Source organism: Orycteropus afer, unplaced genomic scaffold (assembly GCF_000298275.1).
Source record: "Orycteropus afer afer isolate SDZICR_OR568_19922 unplaced genomic scaffold, OryAfe1.0 scaffold00014, whole genome shotgun sequence".
NCBI classification, from domain to species: Eukaryota; Metazoa; Chordata; class Mammalia; order Tubulidentata; family Orycteropodidae; genus Orycteropus; species Orycteropus afer.
In genome coordinates, this window is record NW_006921601.1 from 20,781,210 (window position 1) to 20,794,389 (window position 13,180).

General features: G+C 38.6%; 1 protein-coding gene across 1 annotated transcript in view; it reads left to right on the plus strand.

Moving 5' to 3' along the window:
• The window catches only part of NELL1 (neural EGFL like 1), a 1,238,690-nt gene that overhangs the window by 594,418 nt on the left and 631,092 nt on the right, over positions 1-13,180 (plus strand). The window contains exon 13 of the mRNA XM_007955935.2: positions 1,060-1,185. Within this exon, the coding sequence (XP_007954126.1) occupies positions 1,060-1,185 (126 nt within the window). The remainder of the gene's footprint in view (positions 1-1,059; positions 1,186-13,180) is intronic.

Consider the following 13,180-nt stretch of genomic DNA (forward strand, 5'->3'; position numbering starts at 1 on the left):
TGACAGATGTTTAACTTCTCTATTCTTGATTTCCTAGATTGTAAGATGGGTGTTGTAGTGATTGTACCTTGCTCATGGAACTGTATGAAGATAAAATTAGATAATGCAGATGAAGATATAAAGCATTACGTTCAGAACTGATCCTTACAAAAACTAATGATGATTTTGGGACTCAGAATAGTTATATGCAAGTCAAAGGCTAGTAACGAGTGGAACTAGAATTAGAAATCACGTTTTCATCTTGAATTCCCAGGCTGTACTTGTCCTCCTCCCTCTCTCTCTCACACATACAAAACCTGAGTATATGTAGTCTGAACTAAATGAATATAAAGCTATTTTTGAAGACATAACCTCCAGAAAAGACCAAACTCAGTACTTGCTTAAAGTTGTAGGTTAATTTAATTGTTATCAAGAATTTCTGTGAGATAGCCGGTGATAGTCTGAACTCCATCCCAAATAAAGTAATATCGTTTGTTGAAACGGCCCATTATTCTATCACATGGGATGAATTCCTAGATCAGATGATGAAATACATTAAATTTCATCAGACAACAGCTGCTGTATTCACAGAACAACATGGGAGAACCGAGTACACCATCATTTTGTAACAGATGGATTAAAACATGTCTTAGTAAGACATACATGCGGAGAGGGAATGGATTCCCTTGAGCTCTCTGACAAAAGTTGTACCATGTACACTGGACAATCAATAAATAGTAATCGATATAAACTCAGTGAACACACATCTCCTTGATTTTGAACATTTAAATAGAGCATCCTTCTTGGAGAGAGAAACTGTAATAGTAGATTTAATCTTTACATGTTTTAGATTCTTAACTGTTGTGTCCTACCATGCATTTTTCTAGAAATACTTTGAGTTCAGCTGGGATCTAATGCACCAGCTAAATTTGCACTTAAGTTTTTGTGTTTAATGAAGTTTTGCTTTTTAATCTTGGTTTCTATGGGCATTTGCCTTTTCTACTTTTATTGCCAAGTGATTATAATCTGGTTGTTCAATCATGTGACTAACTATGATATTCCTTCCTTTTTCTCCTTCAGATATTGATGAGTGTGCAGCTAAGATGCATTACTGTCATGCCAACACTGTGTGTGTCAACTTGCCTGGGTTATATCGCTGTGACTGTGTTCCAGGATACATTCGTGTGGATGACTTCTCTTGTACAGGTGAGCATTAAAAAGTAGTGTTGTTTTTCTAATTCAACTCTTTCTCTGCACCATATCTGTGTTATTTACATTTAGTGCCTAGTACACAATGTACTATTTTTATCTAATTCTTCTCTTGCATCATTTCATGTTAATCTCATAATTTTCTTCCACTCTGAGTGTTTTTGAATCTGTGTGTGTGTGTGTACATGTATGCATGGTGGGTATATGTTTTGAATGTGAAATTTCAGTTGCCTATAGCAACACTGAGAGACTTGAAATATTAGTTCCCAAAATAGAAGAATATCCCCCGATTTTTCTTCCATCATGAAGTGTTTCTGTGTATAAGAAAACATGTTTTTTTCTTATTGGGCAAGACAAGGTTTTATGTAAATGAGTAACAGGAATACTTGAGAGTAGAGATTAGCACCTAGGAGTCAGTTAAGAATATTTTGATTACAATATGCTTATTGTCATTTTTTCATTCTTTTTCTTCACATCATTGGACTAATCACAGTAAACTGGAACTCCAGGGACTGTGGCCAATGCCTCTGTGTGAGCAGTACTGGATTTGTGGGGCATAAGGTGTGGGGTCCCCATGTACTTTGAGTCACATACATGGAGGGATGAGCAGTATATTGACTAAGTGTAGTAGAAAATTCTGGGACTTTCTTCTCTTGGATCAAATGTATTTAAATACCCACACTGAAACTTGGGGGTGAGGGTGAGCATGTTGAATGCAAGATTTTATTCATGTTGCACCTTCCCTAACTCTTATATTTTTTTTTTCTGTCCTAAAGACGTTGGTATATTAAAACTAAATTGTTTACTCAGAATGTAATACCACTGTTTTGTTAATATAGTTCATTCTGAATGACCTTTTAATAAGTGAGGAAGGGGCTGAACTTAAATATGTTGTTAGTTGTTGTCAGATTTGTTTCGACTCACAGTGACCCCATGTGTGCAGAATAAAATTGCTTCATAAGGTCCACGAAGCTGTGACCTTTCAGAAGCAGATCTCTAGGATTGTCTTCCCAGATGCATCTGAGTGTGTTTGAACTACCAGCCTTTTGGATAGTAGTCTAACACTTAATCATTTACACCATCCTAGGGACTCCTTAGAAAACATGTTAGTAAGTCCACATCTTTAGCATTCATTGTTGTGTATGAGGTATAAATATACTATACTAGCTCTGGTACCAGAAATCTCAGATGGATGCGTGTGTCTGAGAGCCCCACCCAGAAGGCAAAATCTTATTCATTCATTTTTTTTTTTTTCATATTGTAATTAAAATTTCTAGGGAAATAGGATATACTTTACATAAACAAATCATACCCACTTCTGTCAAGTTCATTCAGTTTCATATTGATCCTATAGGACAGATTAGAACTGCACCATAGACTTTCCAAGGTTGTAAATCTTTAGAGAAACAGACTATCTCATCTTTCTCTTGAGGGGTAGCTAGTGAGTGCTGACCTTCTGGTTAGCAGGTGAGCGCTTAACCATTTTGCCACCAGGGCTCTTCAGATGTAGCATACTGACACGCAAATATTTTAAGAGTATAAAACTTCTTTGAACCTGTAAACACAAGCAATCCAAGAAAACTGTGAAGTTGTAGGTGGCCATTATCTTGTTCTTAAAGGTAAATCCTGGTCTTAACTTAATACAACCCTAAGATTTGAGAAAGCTAGTGAGTGTCCTCTGGTAGCGTAGTGCCTAAGGCACTTGACTGCTAACCATAAGGCTAGCGGTTCAAACCCACTAGCCACTCCTCAGAAGGAAGGTTGGCAATCTACTTCGATAGTGGTACTGCCTCGGAAACCCAAGGAGGGACCATTATGAGTCGGGTCTGACTTGATGGCACATAACACAATAACAGTGAGTATCCTTTAGAACACAATGTCATCAGACCATGCAACACAGTGAGTCTTAACTAAGGCCCTGCTCTGTTGAAGTTATATCAGAATGCCCACATCTACTCTTATTTCCTCATTGAGGAAGGAAGGTCAGAGCTGATGCCTGTTGAATGCCTGTTATGGACAGGTGCTCTGACAGGTGGTTTATACATGGAACACAGTGGAAAATGTATTGTCTTGAGATCTGGCTCCATAATTCTTTTTAGAAAGGAACCCATCATGGTTGGATTACAAGGCAAGGGTATGGGCACCCAAGCATGCCTCCTCCCCAGAAGAAAATCTGAGCAGTTACCACTGAGTCTGTTCACACTCATGGCACCCTCATGCCTCAGAGTAGAACTGTGCTCCTTGAGGTTTTCAGTTGTTGATTTTTTTTGGGAAATAGATCACCAGGCCTTTCTTCTGACATGCTTCTGGGTGGCCTTCAGCCTCCAACTTTTCAGTTAGCGACTGAGCGTGTTAGCCATTTACATACTGTGGGCTTCCCCCCACCCCCTGCCTCCTTCAAAACCAAGTAACTTTGCAAAAAAATTTAAATAGATACATTTTTCTTTTCTTTTTTTTTTTTTTTTTGTGCATGTGTTCATGTGTATGTGTATATTTTGCCTGGAAGGGAACAGAAATGTTAGCAAGAATAAAAAGAGAGAAAAACAGGGAGAGGAGAGTGGAAACAGAAGGCTGGACACTAAAGGGCAGAAGCCTAGTGAAAACTGCTCAGTGATTCAGTGTAAGGGTAGCTGAAAGAATTTTTAAGGGTAGGAATATTTAATGTGAGGTCTTCTGTTGTTTTTTTAATGCCTTATGCACTGAAAATCCTCCCTTGACCCTCAAAGCTTCAGTAAAGCTTACTGCACTGCTACTGCTAGATGAGATCTTCTGTTCCCCCAGGCACTCGCTGCCCTCCTCCGTAGAACACAAATCAATGTGGTGGACAACACCAGTGGTACATGTAGGTATAGGGCCTTGGGACCTCAGAGGCACAGTTGATCATTGGAAACTTGTCATTCCTACCCCCAGTACACACTTAGGCATATATGCATCATCATCACCATTGCCTCCTACCCGGAATATTTAGAAATCTTAATGAAGAGTTTGGACTTCCAGAAGTCATATAATTTGGGGTGAAAACTTTTTCTTTAAAAAAGCCTTCCCTTGACCCCAGATTTCTATATGCTACCCCTTTATTTCCTTCTCTCTACAACAGAACTTCCTAACTTAATTGTCTGTGGTTATTTTGTTCATGTACCCTATGCATCGCCCCTAACTGCTCCAGTCAGGTTTCTATACTCACCATTCACCAGGACTACATTTGTCAAAGTCAGTGATGATCTTCATTTGGCCACATGCAATGTTCCTATCATATGACCTCTCAGCAGCATTAAATGGAGTTGTCCACACCTTCCTCTTTGAAACACTTCCTTTTCTTGACTTCTGTGATATTCCATTTTCTTCTATCTCCCTCGTCACTCGTGTCCCTAACTGTTCTTCCTCCTGTGCTGATATTTGATGGTTACGGTACCCTAAGGTTCTGCCCTTGACCCCCTTCTGCTTAACTCGATGTTCTTTTCAGATATCTTCATTCAATCCTGTGACTTTCACAATATCTCTATGTCAGTGAAGGAGCTCTGGTGGTGCATTGCCTAAGGCATTTGACTTCTAACCAGAAGGTTTGTGGTTCAAACTCATCAGCTACTTCATGGAGGGGAGACCAAGCAATGTACTTCTGTAAAGATTTACTGCCTCAGAAACCCAATGGGGATCACCATAAGTTGGAATTGACTCAATGGCAGTGGGTTTGGTTTTTTTGGTTCTGTGTCAGTGACTCCTAAATTATAGCTCTAGATCCAATCTTTATCCCAAGCTTTTCCATCATATATTCAACTTGGCATCTACACATAGTTGTTTAATAGACATTTGAATCATACTCTACTTGTGTAAGACAAAACTCTAGATTTCCTCTCATTTCTATAAATCTCCTTGTTTTAATCTTCCTCATCTCAGGAAATGAAAGCAAGCCCAAATGAAGTTACACTTAATCCTGTTTCTTTCCTTGACCATTCTGATTTCAGACCATTAACCAGCTTCGTTGACTGTACCTGCCACTCTATATCCAAATCTATCTACTTCTGTCCATGGTCTTTCACTACCATCCTGGGGGTCTTCCACAATGGCTACCAAACTGGACTTTTTACTTTTACCATAACCAATTCTGCATGTGGTAACCAAGAATGATCTTTTTAAAACAGAAATCATGCACATCTACTTAAGATTCCCCTGTGGCTTCCCATGAAATGCTCACTCCTTATTTTGACATAAAATCCTTTATGATCACTCCCTTTCTACCTCTCTGACTTACCTGGTCCCATTCCCATCCCTGACCATTATGTGGCAGCCACTTCACCTTTTATCATTTTCTCCATTCTGCAACCTTTCTTGCCAAGGGACCTTTGTGTGAACTGTTGTACCCTTCTTGGTATTTTCTTCTTTCTGCTATTTGCATAGCTGGGTCCTTCTTATCATTCAGATCTCTGCCTAAAAATCATCCTGCATCATTATAAATAGCTTCCCATTTTTCCCATTTGTCATGTCACCTGGTTTTATTTCTTAGAATATCCCATCATTCTCTGTAAGTTTTCTTATGTATACATGATTTTTTTTGTTGTTGTTCCTTTCTACTGGAATGTAAGCTCTGAGAGCAGGAATATTTTTTTTTTCTTTTGTTAAGTGCTATATCTTGACTACTGAGTATATAATGTAGCTCAGAGCAGTGCTCAATAAATATCTGTTGGATGAAAAAAATGAATAAAATGACTTTAGCTTTTTAAAATCTCATTTATTATATGTTGCTTATATATGCTAAACTTAAAGATTATTGTGAGCACAAATAATATAATGCATGTGAAAATATCTAGCATGGCATTTGTATCAGTCAGGCTACAATATTTTAAAATGACCAACAGCCTAAAATTTGCATGACTTAAAATAACACAATTTTGTTTTTTGTGAAATAGATAGTACATGTCTATCACTGGCTATCATAATCACTTGGTGACACTAACTGATGGAATAGCCACTTTCTTGTCATAAAGATGAGAAAAAGAGAGTGTGGAGGGTCTTACATTAGCCATTCAATGTTTTGACCAGGAAACAACATATATCACTTCCAGTAACAACTCATTAACTAGAACTAGTTACCAGTCCCCATTCAAGGAGCTCTGGTGGTGTAGTGCCTAAGACATTTGACTGCTAACCAGAAGGCTGGCAGTTCAAACCCAACAGCCACTCCTTGAAAGGAAGGTTGGGCAATCTATTTCTGTAGTAATATTTCCTTAGAAACCCAAGGAGGGGTCACTGTAAGTCGGATCCAACTCGACAGCAGTGAGTTTGCTTCTTTTGGTTTAAGGAAATGCAGTCCTCACTCATGTCTGGAAGAGTAGATAACAGAACTATTTGGTGAATGGTACTTACGAATAGCATAACGACTATTACAGATGAATTGTCTCTCCCTAAAGCATATGTGAAAGTCCTACCTACTAAACTCCAAAAACCCCTTGCCTTGGATTTGACTCCTTCCCATAGTGACCCCATAGAAGAGAATAGTAGAACTGCCTATAGTGTTTTCAAGGCTGTAAGTCTTTACAGAAGCAGACTGCCACATCTTTCTCCTGTAGAGTGGCTGGTGGGTTTGAATCATGACCTTCAGTTGGCAGCTGAGTGCTTTAATCACTGTGCCATCAGAACACCTTGTCTTAACTACCAGTACCAGTTTATATGACTATATGTTGAAATAAAGGCTTTGCAGATGTAATTAGTTAACATGCGTTAACTAATTACTAACTAATATGTCTTTTTATACAGGACACCCGTCCTATTGGAATAGGTGGGCCCTATTCCAATAGGACGGGTGTCCTGTATAAAAAGAGGAGAAGAGGCACATACATAGAGAGGACAGCCATGAAGACAGAGGCAGAGATTAGAGTTATGTTTCCACAAGCCAATGAATGCCTGAGGGTACAAGTGCCTGGAAGCAGTAAGGAAGCATCATCCCCTAGAACCTTCAGAGAGAGCCTGGTTCTGCAGATACTATGAACTGGAATTCTAGTCTACAAAATGGAGAATGAATTTCCATTGTCTCAAGCCACCCAGTTTTTGGTACTTTGTTATCGCCGGCCTAGAATACCAATACAATGACTGACACTTAACAGATCCTCTTATAGTTTTCTTTGTTATTGGCATTTGTTGATTAAGGCACACACTTCTTCATAGCAGGTCACAATGTAATGGGGGAAGTAGTCTCGCAAAATAATCTGAATATTAAGCACAATGTATTAAGTGCTCTTGCGTCTCTGGGTGGTATGATTGGTGCTCAACTATTACCTGAAATGGTGACAGCTCAAACCCATCCATAGGCACCTCAGAGGAAAGCCCTGGCGATTTGGTTCTAAAAAATCACAGCCGTTGAAAACTCTATGGAGCACAATTCTGTTCTGCAACACATGAGGTCACCATGAGTTGAAATTGACTCAACAGCAACTGGTTGTTTTTTGTTTTTGTTTTTAATTAAATGCCGTGGTTGAAGCCTAACCAAAATGAAATAAAAAAAGGTCCTTGATTGCCAGGATGGAGCATTTGGAATGTTTGTTGCAAGCCAGGGAGAAATGTAGGGAGTTTACCAATCATGATCGTGATTGGATCGGGTTAGGATTTTACAATGGGAAATATGGGTTGGAGAGAGGAGAACTAGGAGGCAAACAATGTCCCAGGATGTCATTTCTTCTCTAGGCCAGATTCAGGAGCCTCTGTTAGACACTTTCATAACGAGCTTGAGTCTCTGGAACTGTGACATTTACCTTGATATCCTGAAAATACACCTGTGATCTTTACTCTTTAAAGTGGAGCAGTCCTCACCTCTAATATCTGCTGCTGCTTTCTTGTCAAAGAAGACCTCTTCCCCCAAGGTGATTATATAATAAATGAGGTGTATAACAGATGTCTGCCATTGTCAAGTATCTTTTCACATGTTTCATTTCCAGAAGACAATTTACTGGGAGAAATTGACAGGAAGTGTAAAGGCATCCTTTGTTTACCCTGAGTCCCTGATACAGCATTTCTCATTATTGGCATTCCTTATTTCCAAAGATTATTCTAGTTTCCCTCCCAAATCAATTTGTACCTACTGCCATTGTTCAGATGGCTTTCCTAGTATATCAAGGTCATTTCTTTCTTTTGCTTTTTCCTTTGTTTGTCATTTAGCCTGACATTAACTTTTTGTAAGTCAGTTGTGATACTGAAAAATTTCATTTGACCAAATTAATGAGCCTAGAGTTAAAGCAGATATATCAGTTTATGTGATTCATTGATTTGTTGAATGACTGATCCATTCATTCATAATATCAGATACATAGTTAGTGTCCCTCATGAGTGTTAGGAAATATGGCCTCTGAGATGAGTGAACACAATACTTCTGTGCCCAGAGAGTTCATGGTTAATGATGCAACATCTTCAAATGAGAAAACTCAAGTCTTAATTTATCATCAAACAAGCTCCAATATATGCCAAATTGACCTATCTTCTAAGTTTTGGTAGAATTTAGGTAAGTGTTGTATGTTTAATCCCATTTAGCAGTTGCTCCTTGACAGGTTCCAAAGAAGCAACACTGAAGTTGTTGTTGTTGTTATGTGCCGTCGAGTCGGACCTGACTCATTGCAACCCCTTCCTGGGTTTCTGAGGCAGTATCACTACAGAAGTAGATAGCCCAACCTTCCTTCCAAGGAGTGGCTGGTGGGTTTGAACTGCCAGCCTTCTGGTTAGCAGTCAAGGGACTTAGACACTATGTTACCAGAGCTCCTAACAGTGTAGTAGCCTTTCCTAATTCTCAGCTCCCTAGAACAGTCCTTTCAAAAGAGTGCACCTGAGATGGTAGATGCTAAGCATGATACTGGAGGGAAAAGGCAATGTGCCCAAAGCAGAAAAGAAACTTTAGCCCTTTCCCATTTTTTCCCCCTTGTTGAAAATGGAAAAGATATGATGTCTCAGAGATAAGAAAGCTTAGATGGTTCAGCATTGTGAATGATTATCTAGAACTTAAAAATGTGCTAAAACTTGATTATTTCCCTTTGGTTGGGTTCTCTGTCATGACCATGAATTAAATGAGATTCCCTATATTTTCTGGAAAAGTTTCACTTGACCTTTGAAAGGGTGAAAGTTAAAACACGACCATTGACATTGAGGGAATTTTTGGCCTTGGAAATTTCTGTGTCTCAACAGTCACATGCTCTTGTGTAAGGGATCCCTGAAGTGTTCTTGGTCTTTTATGAATTTTGAAACTAGAGGATTCCCAAAATAGAGGTTTTTAATTTCTTTTTTTAAGGGTGTTTTTTTTTTTTTTTTTTCTTTCCCAATACTCTCTTGATTTTTGTAATGGTGAGCCTGCTTGATTTATTGGTCTTTGAGTTTTCTTTATCTCCAGTTAAACTCTCAATGTTTAGATTGTTTGACAAGATGTTATCATTAGATATGCAGGCAGCTTTAAAGGAGGGTTATTCATGATTTACAACAAAAACATGCAGCAATAAGACAGGTACTTGACAGTAATGGCTACCCATTCATTTGCCTGCCAAAAAACTTCCATGAAGGTAAGAAATAAAGAGAAGAAGTGAGCTAACAAATATCCCATATGATTTCTACTACCTTGATAAATGGATTTTTATTTTTTGACATTGGCATAGAAGAAACCTTGAAGGAAGTATACATTTCAAGTACTCTGAGCAAGCTTGCTTAAAGAGTTAGCTGTAATAGTCTAAATTATATAGATATAATTTAATAGGCAACAGCTTAAATACCTTAGGAGTAAAGATTAACTGAAGGTTAACCTCCCAAGGTTGATGAAACATAGAACACTCTCAAATATGAGATACCTAATGCATTCTCTTTGAGCAGAGCCATATAAAATAGAGTTAAAATAGAATATTTTCCAAATTATAGAGCAACGTAGTAAATTACTCACTGATTACCTTATCTTTCGAATACCATGCATGTGAGAAACAAATATACATGCTTGGTTTTGGGACATGATCATCTCTTTTTAGTTTTGGCTGGCTGGCAGCATCAAGGGACATGTTACCAATCCCTTGGCTCTCATTCTCATAAGAAGTGATTCAAGTATAAGAATGAAACTCAGGTAATAGGCCTGTAGACTAATTTTATTTTAGTGAAAAATGCTGCAGCAAATGCTTTAGAATGAAAAACTACTTTTTTTTGTTTGTTTATTGAAGATACCAGAAATCATTTAATGTTATTGTGTTTATTGATTTACTTTTTATTATTTTTACTGCTATTGATTTTTGATATTGTTCAATAGAACAAGAAAAGACAAAATAAGACATGTCCCTTTGGAAATTTCAAAACCCACCTAAAAGTTCTGTTCTTCTTTTTGTTTTGTTTTGTTCTTTGGGTACAAATTTACAGAGCAGAATTTGTTTTACATTCAACAGTTTGTGTACATTTGGTTTCACTTCCCAATTACCATGCCTAACCCTAACCCACTCTCCTTCTCTCCCTTCCCAGTGACCCCTCCTGCCCAATCCCTGTGCCCTTCTTAGTCTTAGTTATGCATTCCTGTCTATTCAGCTTTTCCTCTGTGTGAATGTTGCTCCTCTGGTGCCCCATGGCTGATTGTTCCAAGGGGTGTATTCTCTGTAGAGTAGGTAGGTGCATCACCCTGGGTTGGGTGTTCTGCATGTAAGTATTACTACTGTTGGGCTAAGAGCTAGTCCTTGGGAGTGAGTTTTATCCCAGACCCAAAGTAATATCCCAGGGCCATAGTCTTGGGGGTCCCACCAGACTCCATCCAACCAGTGATTCTGGTTGTTACTGTGTTTTTGAATTTTGGTCCACTTTTTTTCTCCCACTCTATCCAGGATCTCCAATTTTGATCCCTTCCTGAATGGTTGGCATTGCTATAGCTAGGCACCATCTGGTTCTTCTGGTCTTGAGGTCTATCATATCCTAGGGCTGATTGTTTCCAAATGCCCTTGGTTTTCTTCACTCTACTTTGCTTCCAATGAGAGGAGACCATTACCTGCATCTTAGATGGCGACTTGGAAGCTTTTAAGACCCCAGTTGCTACTCACCAAAGTAGGTTGTGGAACAAGATTTTTATGTATTATGTTGTACAGTTGAGCCTGCCTGGTGTCCCCAATAATAGAGTCTGAGTAGACAAATCAGGCAGATCTGGTGGTTCTCTCTTCCAGGGTATCTGGCTGTCTCTGAGGGATTGCTCCAAGTCCGTCTGTTGCTTTTGTAATGATTGTGGTTATTTTGTATCACTAGTATCCATCCAAGATTATTCTCAGCTGAATGTATGTTTGGTCTATAGTATATCCCTGTTCACTGACCCCCATTTGATCTTCTCAATTGTCTATGTATTTATCTGTAGCTTGGTGTGGTGTTAGTGGTATTGCAGTATTATGCATAAACTTGTTTTAGCCTCTGTTGTCTACATCTTATGTGCACAGTTCGGTGTCCTCCATTACCACAATGTTACCATGCTGGCACAGACTCTTTCCATACTATCCCTTCCGTTCCTTTACTCAAGTCAGTGTTTGGCCCCCAACTAGCCTGAAATTTTCTCCACCCCTTCCTTCCCATCCCTGGTAACCTACAAAGTGAGTTCCATTTCCTAAGCAAACCTTTCCTTGACTTTTTGCAGGAATGGGCTCATACAGTATTTGTCCTTCTGTGATTAACTTACTTCACTCAGCATAATGTCCTCCAGGTTCATCCACATTGTGAGATGATTCACATATTCTTCATTGTTCTTTAATGTAGCATAGTATTCCATTGTTTGAATGTTTGGTTATCCATTCAACTGTTGATGGCTATTTAGGTTGTTTCCTTCTCTTTGCTATAATGAATTGTGCTGTGATGAAGATGAGTGTGTATATTTCTGTTCGTGTCTTGTCTCTCACCTCTTTAGGATATATTCCTAGTAATGGAATTGCTGGGTCAAAGGGTATTTCTATTTTCAGTTTTTTAAGAAAATGCCACACCATTTTCCACAATGGTTGTATCATCTTACAGTCCCACCAGCAGCGTGTGAGAATTCCAATCTCTCCACAACCTTGCCAACATTTGTTATTTTCTGTCCTATTGAACTTTGCTATTATTCCTGGGTGAGATGATACCTCATTGTTGTTTTGATTTGTATCTCTCTAATGGCTAATGATCATGAGTATTTCCTCATGTGTTTGTGGGCTGCTGGCATATCTTCCTTAGTGAAGTGTCTGTTCATGTCCCTTGCCCATTTTTGAATTGGATTGTTTGTCTTTTTGATGTTGAGGTGTTGAAGTTTTCTGTAAATTTTGGAGATAAGTCCTTTGTCAGATATGTCATAGGCAAATATTTTCTCCTAATCTGTATGTTCTCTTTTTACCCTTTTGGTGAAGTCTTTTGATGCACATACGAATTTAATTTTTAAAAGGTCCCAGTCATCTAGCTTCTCTTCCACCACTTATGCATTCTGGGTTATGCTTGATAGTCTACTTATGCCATAAATTAGGGCCCCTAGATTTGCCCCTATTTTATCTTTGATTAGCTTTATAGTGTTTTACATTTAAGTCTCTGATCCAACTTTAATTTTTTTGTGTGTATTTGGTGAGGTATGGGTCTTGTTTCATTTTTCTGCAGGTGGATGTCCAGTTTTGCCAGCACCATTTGTTCAAGAGTCTATCTCTTCCCATTTAGTGTGTTTTGTTCCTTTGTCAAATGTCTGCTGTCCCTAGATGGATGCGTTTATTTCTGAGTTTTCAATTCTGTTCCATTGGTCTATCTGTCCCATAATTGTACCAGTACCACACTGTTTTGATTACTGTGGCTGTGTAGCAGGTTTTGGGATCTGGGAGTGTGAGATGTCCCACTTTGTTTTTCTTGTTCAGTAGTAATTTGCTTATCTTTTTATATGGAAAGATGTCTTTTCTTTCCATATGAAGGTAGTAATTGGTTTTTCCATATCCTTAAAAAATGTGGATGGTATCTGGATCAGGATTGCAGTAAATGTGTAGATTGCTTTGGGTAACATTGACATTTTTACAATATTCAG